Source organism: Balaenoptera physalus (genome assembly GCF_965194825.1).
Source record: "Balaenoptera physalus genome assembly, chromosome: 14".
Classification (NCBI taxonomy): Eukaryota; Metazoa; Chordata; class Mammalia; order Artiodactyla; family Balaenopteridae; genus Balaenoptera; species Balaenoptera physalus.
The window spans coordinates 49,471,511-49,482,217 of record NC_138893.1 but is presented as its reverse complement, the minus strand read 5'-3'; the positions used below and the strand labels follow the sequence as shown (position 1 = coordinate 49,482,217).

Genomic DNA, 10,707 nt, shown 5'->3' with positions numbered 1-10,707 from the left:
GGAGAGGGAGTGATAGGAGTAAAGGCTGGGGGAGATGAGAACGAAAGAGTGACTTCCAAGACAGGACAGGCTGGGGAGTATTTCTATGCTGAGAGCAAGAGGACAGAATGAGGATGATGAAACAGAAATGGATGCCATTCTCAGGGAAGTTGTGTGGAAAGGGAGGGAGGGGCAAGCTAATGAAGGAGGGACTGGAGGAGGAAAGAGGAATACCACAGCACCTGAGAAGGCAATCTGGGGTGGAAAGGACTCCTGCATATCAATTTGTAGGTGCTAAAGAGATTACACACAGACTCAGTGCCATTAAAGTATGTGTTAATTTTGTTTTTTAGCACAATGTTAGTTTGGGTGAACTGTTGATACAGTGGTTTGGTGCATTGACCCTGGACCCAGATTGCCTGTGGTTGAAATCCCACCTGTATCTCCACTGCTTAATAGCTGTGTGATCTTGGTCAATTTACTTTATCTCTCTGTACTTCATTTTCCTTATCTTTAAAAGGCGGGGTGGGGTGGAGGAGCCACACAGTAAGGGCTATGGAAGTACTAGCTATTATTATTTTTTCCACTAGTTTGTCATCTCCATGAAGTTGAGGTTTTCTCTTTTGTTCAGGGTTGTCTACTCAGAGCCTGGCACTTAGTAGGTGCTCAATAAAAATTTCATGAATAAACTGGGATGAGAAAGCGAGGCGCGGAGGGAAGGGAACCCTTGGTAGTTGGATTCTGGGCGGGCTGGAAGCCAGATACCTTAGTCATACTCTGTGCCACTCCGCGGTTACCTGGGGCCTGAAGCAGCGGGCCTACATCCCGTCTCTGAGAGCTTCCCCAGGACTCGCGAGGTCGGAGCGCTGAGAAGATTGTGTGCTCCGCGGCTCCACCCCCGCGAAGCTCCTGCGGCCCCGCCCCTGGTGGGCGGTGTTGTGCCGGCAGAGCATATACCGGCTCCAGTCGCGAGCTAGCCGTGAGGGGTGGGGCTGGGCTGGGCGGGGCCGACTCAGCCGGGCTTTGGCTCACCTCATCAACGAAGAGCGGAAGTCTCAACCCGAGTCTTGACCTCCCTTGGGAACCCGGCACCGAGAGCCGGGCCTCGCCCCACGGGGCGGCGGGCCTGAGCGTGCACCGGCGCGGGCGGCACCATGAAGCGTGCGGGAACTCTGCGCCTGCTCTCGGACCTGAACAACTTCAGCGGCGCGGCCCGGCTCCGGGAGTTGTTGGCCGGGGACCCAGCCGTCCAAGTTCGCTGCAGCCCGGACGGCCGCCACCTGCTGCTGCTGCGACCTCCGGGGGCACCGGACCCGCAACTGCTGGTCGCGGTGCGTGGACCCGGCGCGGCACTGGAACGTGCCTGGCCGGCTGGCCAGCCCTCACCGCTAGACGCCTTCTTCCTACCGTGGCCGGCGCGACCGGCGCTAGTCCTAGTGTGGGAGAGTGGCCTAGCCGAGGTGTGGGGCGCGGGGGTGGGGCCCGGCTGGCGGCTGCTGCAGAGCACCGAGCTGTGTCCTGGCGGTGGAGCCCGTGTGGTGGCCGTGGCGGCGCCCCGAGGCCGCCTGGTGTGGTGCGAGGAGCGTCAGGCCGGCGCTGAGGGCCGCGAAGGGCCTCCCGCAGTGGCTTTCAGCCACTGTGTGTGCGTCCGGACCCTGGAGCCCAGCGGGGAGGCCGGCACCAACCTGGGCCGTACACACATCCTGCTGCACAACTGCCCCCCTTTCGGGCTTCTGACCTCCCGCAAGGACCTCTTCCTGGTGCCCACTGCCACCACCTGGCCTGGCGTGGGCCACATTCTGCTCATCTGGAGCCCAAGCAAGGGCAAGGTGGTGGTGGCTGCCCCATGTCTTGGCCTCTCCCACAGTAAAAGCCTGAATCCTGGAGGAGGGGACCCTTGGGACTTCAGTACCCTGCTCCGAGGCCTTCCTGGGCTGCTGTCCCCCAGGCAGCCATTAACTGTACACACCTGGGCCCCAACTCCCCAGGGCCTGCTGTGGCTTGACTTCAGGGGCACTGTGAGCCTGGTGCAGCCCCACGGTGGTACCCGGGCTGTTGGCACCCTTCAGGAGGCACCTGCCAGCCTGGCAGGGTCTGCAGCACTGGGCACATTTCATGGCACTCTGGCCTGTGTGCTGGGCTCCACATTGGAACTGCTGGACATGGGCAGTGGGCAGCTGCTAGAAAGGAAGGTCTTAAGTACAGACCGAGTACATCTGCTGGAACCCCCAGCCCCTGGCATGGAAAATGAGGAAGAGCTGGAGACCCGAGGGGGTCTTCGTTTGCTTTCAGCCGTGGGTCTGTTTCGAGTAGGCTGGGAAGCCCCACAAGGCCTTGAGCTGCCTTCAGCTGAAGATCTGGTGTTTGAGGAGGCCTGCGAGTACTACCAGCGGCGGAGCCTGCGGGGTGCCCGGCTCACCCCAGAGGAACTGAGACACAACAGCACATTCCGGGCACCTCAGGCCCTGGCTTCCATCCTCCAAGGCCACGTGTCCCCATCAACACTGTTGACCACACTGAGGGCCGAGCTTCGGGATTACCGGGGCTTAGAGCAGCTTAAAGCCCAGCTGGTGGCTGGGGATGACGAGGAGGCTGGCTGGACTGAGCTGGCAGAGCACGAAGTGGCACGGCTGCTGAGGACTGAGTTGATGGGAGACCAGCTGGCCCAGCTCAACACCGTTTTCCAAGCCCTCCCTACAGCAGCCTGGGGTGCCATCCTCAGGGCCCTGCAGCTCCAGCCAGATGGGAATGGCAGGCTGAGGTCCCAAGCTCCCCCTGACGTGTGGAAGAAGGTACTGGGGGTTACAACATGTGGAAAGGAACCACCCAGTGGGATACTGCCCCTCTTTGAACTCCTGTGCCGATGCCTCTGCCGGCTGGAGCCACGGTGGCTGCCACCCTTTGTGGAGCTGGCACAGCAGCAGGGCGGGCCTGGCTGGGGGTCAGGGGGCCCAGGGCTGCCCCTCTATCGCCGAGCCCTGGAAGTACTAGGTGAGGAGGGGACTAGGCCTGAAGCACTAGAGCTAGACCTGCTCTTGGGCAGTGGGCGGCCCAAAGCTGTGCTCCAAGCTGTGGGGCAGCTGGTGCAAAAGGAAGAGTGGGAGCGGGCTCTAGAGGCTGGCTTGGCCCTCAGCCCCTCCAGCCCCCTGCTTCGAAGTGAGATCTTCAAACTGCTGTTGGCCGAATTTGCCCGGCACCGCCGGCTTGATGCTCACCTCCCCCTCCTTTGCCGCCTGTGCCCACCAGACCTAGCTCCAGCTGAGCTCCTGCTTCTACTGCGGACACACCTCCCAGATGAGTTGGAGCCCCCCGCCCCATTCCCTGAGCCTGGGGCAGAGCCCCCTCTCACTGTGGGCTTGCTCAGAGCCCTGCTGGAGCAGACTGGGACTGAAGGACGACCCTCTGGCCCAGTTCTAAGCCGATATGAGGACATTCTATGGGACCCAGGCACTCCACCCCCTACCCCACCTCGGGGACCTATATCAGCCCTCCAGGCATCAGACCACCCAGGCCTGGAGGCATGGGCACCATCTGGACAGGGCCTCTGTGTGACTGACACAGGCTGAAAATTGTTTCTAGGACACAGTGATCAGGGAAAGGAGCCTAGGAGTTGGAGGGGGCCAGAGTGGGACCTGTGTGTGCAATACTCACAATACTCTTCTCTCTTCTGGAGCAATTTATATATATATATATGTATAATAAATATGTTTGGTCTTTATCCTCAGGTTTCTGTCTTGGCGCAAAGCTCCTAAAACACTTGGAATTTCCTGAGTGATAGAAATGTCTTTGTTATAACGTATGGACACCAAGGGGGGAAACTGGCGGGGGGGGAGGGGTGGGGGGGATGAATTGGGAGATTGGGATTGGCACATATATACACTAATATGTATAAAATAGATAACTAATAACCTGCTGTATAAAATAAAATTGCAAAAAAAATAGGAAAAACTCTACATTGCTGTTAGTAGTAACGGTGCTAACCACAGGAGATTCTGGATTTTAAATTTCTAAGTGATAGCTTTAGATTTTATGAGAGTAATAAACAGGAATAGATCCGATGGTTAATTGATGTGCCTTGATTTAGACAAACCTAATAGATTAAAATCCAAGCATACATCAAAGATAAATTAAGGTCAAATAAATTACACTGCAAATAAATTTACAGTAGAAGCCATTTAAACAGCAAATCCTCACTACATTTTAAATATCTGATTCCTATTTTGGGACCATATTTATTAGATAAATTAAGGTGTGCTTTATCATAAAAATGAACACAGATGCAGGGGGAGAGAAAAACTAAAAAAAAATTACCAGAAAATTTCAGATTTGAATTGGAGATTTAGTTAATATTATATCCAAATATTTTTTAAGTTTTGAATTGTTACTTCCCAAAGGTCAAAGTTTTCATTTTCAACAGAAAAATGTTGCCTACAAGAAATATTAAAACAAATTAAATAGGGAAACTCTTTGAGGTGGTGGGACTTATTCCAGCTCCCTATGCTTTGTGTTGGAAAAATAAATAAAATTTAACAGTCAATGAGCTTGCTGTATAAAAATAAAATAAAATTCAAAAAAAAAAAGAAATGTCTTTGTTGTAACAAGCCCCTTTACACCAAACCTGCATTTACACTAATGAGGTAACTTAAAGTGGGGACCGCTAGCGTCAGGATGGGGCTGGTCACCAGAAAGACCCGAGTGATAAAAGGGTTGGAACTTTCAGCTCCATCCTCAACCTCCTGGGAGGGGAGTGGGGCTAGAGACTGAGCTCTACAAAAACTCCTGAACAGGGAAATTTGATGAGCTTCTGGCTTGGTGAACACATTAAGGTGCTGAGGTACCCAGAGAGGGCATGGAAGCCCCATGCACACCCCTCACACCATGCCTTGCCCTATGCGTCTCTTCCATCTGACTGTTGTATCCTTTAATAAACTGGTAAACATAAGTATTTCCCTGGGTTCTGTTAGCCATTCTAGCAAATTATCAAACCAATTTATAGCATGGGAACTCCCAGTTTATAGCCAGCTGATCAGAAGTACCAGTGACTTGTGACTGGCATTTGAATTGAGGGCAGTCTTGTGGGATTGAGCCCTTAACCTGTGGGATCTGTGCTAACTCCAGGTAGTTAGTATCAGAATTGAGTTGACTTGTAGGACACCCAGTTGATGTCCACAGAGAATTGATGGTTGGTGTTGGAAAACACTCCAGAAATGTATACACGGTTGGTGTGTTTTTCAATAGCTGAGGGCCTCATAGAGTTGGTTATAGAGGGAGTGGTTAAATCTGAATCTGTTGGCTAAAGTGACCACTTCCAATAATGAAAATAATTAACATTTATGAGCATTTAAAGTATGCCAGTCACTCTGTTAGTCTTTAAATAGTCCCTCTTTTAATGTTCCTAATAACTCCATCCAGAAAGTACTAATATTATCTCCATTTTACGGGTGAGGAAACAGAGATTTAGAAAGATTACTTGACCAAGGTCAGTCAGCTAGAAAGTAGTAGCTCCAAGATTTGAACCACTTCACTGTACTGTACAGCCAGTAGCTGCTACCGGCTTGGGCTTGAAGCCCTTCTCATTCCTGGCTCAATGCTAGCTTCTCTAGCCTGTTGTGAGGAGGCGGATCTGCAGAGGTACACACTTCCTTTCCCCGAGACTCTTTTGTTCCTGAGTAGGAATTGTGCTGGGCCCTGAGCCCATGCTTGTCTCCCCCCAGGATTTCTGGAGCAGCCACTGTTTAAGGGGAAGAGTTACCACAGACAGGAGAGCTACCTGCAGAGCCCTCTGGCTTAGTAACAAGAGTCACTGGAGGAGGGTTGCTTGGAGGCTGACTCCCAAAACTAAGAAAAAAGAGCGTCTCCAGAACATATTTCTGTTCATCTGGATTTGGTCAGCAGGAGCACCTTTGAAGAGGCCTAGGCCCTCTGCGCACTTCTACCCAAGTGACCCCTCAGGCTGGTTCTGGGCTTAGGGTAGGACTCTGGATGCTGCTACTCAGCATCACTCTGGGCCCCCAGGTATCCCTTGTCCAAGGCTTGGGCCCAAGGTAAGGACTACCACTTAGCTTTGCCCTCAGCTGGGACCTGCAGCTTGGGTTCTGCTCAGCCTCATCCTGGACTTAAGGTGGCTCTTTAGGCTCATATGGGACTAGGGACAGTTCCTCAGTCTCGAGGAAGGGGGCAGCGCCTCAGGCTTATACAGGGCTTGTGTTACTCCTCAGCCTCATGAAGGTCCTGAGGTAGCTCGTGTGCATAGCCAAGTCCTAGGATGGCTCCTCAGCCTCATGAAAGTCTAAGGATGGTACCTTGACCTCATCCAGAATTTGGATGGCTGTTGTCCTGGCCCTTAAGCCAGGTTGTCTACCAACATCAGGAATCAAGCTACTGACCCTTAAGCTTCTGCTCCTCCCAGAGGCCCAGAACTAGGGACAGGTCATCCCTTGGCCTCTACCTCAGCCCTGGTTTGGGTGGGGTTCATCCTCCTCTTTAGTCTGGAGGCTGGGCCCATTATGGCCTCTCTGTGGGAAGCTGGGGATGGACAAAAGCAGGAATCTGTTTCCTGTTCATGATCCTGCTGAATCATGGTTGCTGTTTTTTGGGTTTTCTTTTCTTGGCCACTCCGCGTGGCTTGTGGGATCTTAGTTCCCTGACCAGGGATCAAGCCTGAGCCCCCTGCATTGGAAGCACAGAGTCCCAATCACTGGACAGCCAGGGAAGTTCCTCATTGTTGTTTCTTCTCAGCCTGAGATTGGCTTGGGCCTCTTTCTGTGCTTGGAGGGAAAAGAATTGTAGTCAGTGGGTCTCTGGGGGCATGGGCAAAAGAAGGGGGCCAGGTTTTTCCTTGGAATTGTTTGGCTCAAGGAATTTCCTCAGGGTCACCCACAAGTAGGGGAGCCACCCAGCCTGGCAGCTCTGAGGAGAGCAGGTGAGCTTAGATGGGAACTTTCACCTGCTGTTACAGACTTGGTGCTTGATTGCTCTTGTCCTTGCTCATGCTCCAGCTCCAGTGAGGAGGGTGAAGTGACCCCCAACCATGTCTCAGGACTTTGGAGAACAGCTCGGGGATATAGATATCATTGTGTGATTGGGTTCTGGTGGAGTGTGTGAGAGGACCATCAGAGAGCTGGCCCAGTGTGGTCTTCCTGAGACAGAGGGCTCCAAATAGGTGAGTGGAGATCCCAAGTCTGAGGTCTTTGGTTGGCAGGGAGTATTCTAGGATCAGAAAGTAGAGAGGGTCCCTAGACAGGATGTTGGGACCTGGGGATATGGGAGATCTAGGAGCTCTGAGGTCCTTGATCTTGGGTGCCTGGGTAAAGGGGGAAGTTCTGGGGCTGAAGGTTTTGAGCAGTGGACAAGATCCCAGGTCCAAAGTCCCTGGGCAGGAGGTGGTAGGAAGGCCTGAGGTCCCTGGGTAGGTGCCTTTCCACAGGTATGCCTCATCTTTGGAGCATACTACTCTCAAGTTCACTTGGCAGTAGTCTCTGGAAAGCTTGAAGGTGAAGCTAAGCTACACAAGACCAGAATGCAGTCTGGGCAAAGGAGAGGAAGCAAACCCTGAGGCTCCTCTACCTGCCTATATGGCCATGGAGCCCAATCCTCCCTTCTTCATCTCCCTACTGCCCACCCATATTCCCTTCCCTCACCAGGAGCTTCACTGTTTAGACACAGACCACAGTTTCCATGCCACCCAATGACTGGAACACAAGACTACAGCAACCCGGGACTTCCCTGGTGGCTCAGTAGTTAAGAATCCGCCTGCCAGTGCAGGGGACACGGGTTTGAGCCCTGGTCCGGGAAGATCCCACATGCCGCCGAGCAACTAAGCCCGCGAGCCACAACTACTGAGCCCGCGCGCCTAAAGCCTGTGCTCCGCAACAAGAGAAGCCACCGCAAAGAGAAGCCTGTGCACCTCAAAGAAAAGTAGCCCCCACTCGCCGCAACTAGAGAAAGCCCGCGTACAGCAACAAAGACCCAACACAGACAAAAATAAATAAATTAAAATAAATAAATAAATAAATAAAAAAGACTACAGCAACCCAAGTCTTCTCCAACCCGCAAAGGCCAGAGATCAAAGCCCACCCCTTTCTCCTGTAGGAAATTGTTGGCCAGAGTGGGCTGTATCCAAGCCACTCTGCTTTCCGCCCATACCCTGACCCAGCCATCAAGGGAACTTGTCCTTAGGAAGTGTTCCACACTGTACAAATGCACCAGAACTTGGTTCACACTTCCCCTTGGTGGTCAGGGAAAGAGAGGAAGTTGGAGAGTGGGGAGGGGGCAGCTCTAGACCCCCAGCTCCAGAGGGAGCCCCCTCAGGCTGGAATGCCTGGCACCCTTACTGCCCTGGAAGAAAGGAAGAAAAATCCTGAGTGGCTCCCCAGGGCCCCACTCAATCTCTTCTTAGGCACAGGCTCCCCCTGGTGGTTACTGTCATCACCACCAGCTCCACCATCACCCTTAAACAAGCACACACTTGCCTTTCTTGACTAAGACTGAAGAAGCCTTTGAAGGTGGTAAATTAAGGTTCTCTGAGGGCAAGAGAGGAGGAGAGGAGGAGGTCAGGGTAGAACTCAGGGAGCAAATCAAGGGGAGGGGAAGTGACCCTGGTCTTGTACTAGGACAGTATCACCCAGAAGAAAGAGGGACATGAGCTGCCAGGATGCTTCCTCTCCAGGGTTGGAACTCTGCCCTAGCTACCAGACTGATCTGGATAATTTGAGCCAACTGAGGAGGAAGTTGAGGGCACAGCAGAGATTTCTGGGAAGGCACAGTGAGGTCATATTTTACATGAATTTGAAATATAGGAATAAGATGCTGGGCTTTATTCAAAATCAATAGTCTCACTTTATGCACAAAATGTGAAATGAAGGTGAATCTTCCTAAATATAAAACTTTTTGAGAATCACAATTTCAAGGCTAATGGACTGAGTGAACTGTAAACTGCTTACACTATTACTGCATGCGTCCCCATTTCTGCTGGTAAACAAAAATTCAGGTGGGGAGGGAGGCTGAATCAGGCTGTGAGGTCAGGGCTGAGTGACCAGGGTCACTCACCAGTTGTAGGTAGAAGCCTTGGAGTGGTTTCTCCTCTAGTTCCCAGAGGGAGAGCCGGGGCCTGGCTCCAAAGGTCGCTACACAGGAGCAAGAACAAAGGTGAGGAAAGACAGAGGCAGAGAGATGAGTAAGAGGATGAGGTTGGACCAGGAGAAGAGAGAGGAGACAGACAGATGGGAACAGGAAGAGGGACCTGGGGGAGGCAGGGAAATGCTCTCACTCTGGAGAGCAGAGGACGCTCTCAAGTGTGATTGCTGGAGGATGGAGGACAGAGCAGAGAGGGGTCCCTTGGGGCCTCTCACCAGAATTATAGCCAGAGCGTAGAGCCAGTGGGACAGCTTGTCTAGATTTGGTCTCCCAGAGCTTTCCATTATCTGAGGAATGAAGGAAAAAGGAAGGAGCTGTGAAGAGCTGAGGAAGGGGGAGTGGGGGGGGTGGCCTGCACCAAGAATGAGGTCAGTCCACCTCATTTGGGCCTCGCTGAGCTAAAGGTTCTGGAGGGGCAGACTGTCCAGGTCTTCCATAGGTGTCAAGTCCTCAGGCTTTGGCAGCCACTCAGATTCCAAGGTGACATGCAGTCTTCTCAAAGTCTCTATTATTTTTGTTTTGTACCAGGGAAAAGTGGGCATTGTCCCACCCTTAACCACCCCACACAGGCTCTAGGAACAGCCTAGAGCCTCAGAACTGGGGGGCAGAGCTTCCCCAGCATAGAGCCTTCCCCAGCATAGAGCCCTTCCCACAGAGCCCTGATGCTGGACGTGGGAAGGCTACAGTGGGAGAAGGAAAGGGAAGGCTGATGGGAGGTAGAGAGGCAGAGGGGACCCAAGCATAGGCAGGTCAGTGTCCTGGGCCAAGGCAGGGGGGACACTGACCTGGATATCACTGGAGAGTTATCCAGAGGGGAAATCAAGTGACTGCTTATCACTGACTAGATTGGTTCATTGTTCTCATAGCCCTTTGGGGATAGTAGAAGGTCAGTATGGGCAAGAGGTGATTCATGGGAAGCCTAGGAGAGGGAGGATGGACACATCAGTGACCCACTTCCTCCCTCCACCAACTGGTCAAGCCCTAGTGAGTTCCCCAGCGAGTAGGTCTCCCCTGTAAATGTTGGGGAAGAAAAGAACATAAGGTGGACTTTATGGGGTATAAGAGAATGGCTGCTTCAAAAGAGGGGAATGGAATGGCTCCAGAGTAGAAAGTTTGGAAGTGGATGGCCAAGAGGGATCAAACCAGAGAAGAGTCAGAAAAACAGAGTGGGGAACACTGATTGGATTTCCTAAACCTTTGTAGTTTCTCCAATAAAAGATATGGTTTCTCCCTGTAGAAAGCAGCACCTTCCCAGCTGGTCCCAAATCTCGCTACTGAGACCCTGAAGAGGTGTGTTTTTTGTTTTAATGACAAGCTTAACTGGAACTGGGAGTAGGCTCTTGATTCTGTGTCAATTTTGTTAGCCTTGTCCATCATCCCCTTAATTACATCAGTCATACCCTTAACTCAAAGAGGGCTCCTTTGCCTGGCATGAGAGAAAGCCAGGAAAAGGATCTGTGGTTAACCCATTTCTTCCCCTATGAATAATTTTTTGGAAGCAGAGTTCCAAGGGGTCATGTATGTGGGAACGGCTGAGGAGCCATCAAGAAAACAAGAGGGAGCTCTTCTCTGCGGCACTGCCTATGGAGGTGG

At 52.4% G+C, this 10,707-nt stretch overlaps 1 protein-coding gene across 1 annotated transcript; it reads left to right on the top strand.

Moving 5' to 3' along the window:
• Positions 1 to 1,011: 1,011 nt before the first annotated feature.
• On the top strand, positions 1,012 to 3,697 carry HPS6 (HPS6 biogenesis of lysosomal organelles complex 2 subunit 3). Its single transcript, XM_082425134.1, has one exon. The coding sequence runs from the start codon at positions 1,134 to 1,136 to the stop codon at positions 3,543 to 3,545; it is 2,412 nt and encodes an 803-aa protein (XP_082281260.1). The 5' UTR covers positions 1,012 to 1,133; the 3' UTR covers positions 3,546 to 3,697.
• Positions 3,698 to 10,707: the final 7,010 nt, after the last annotated feature.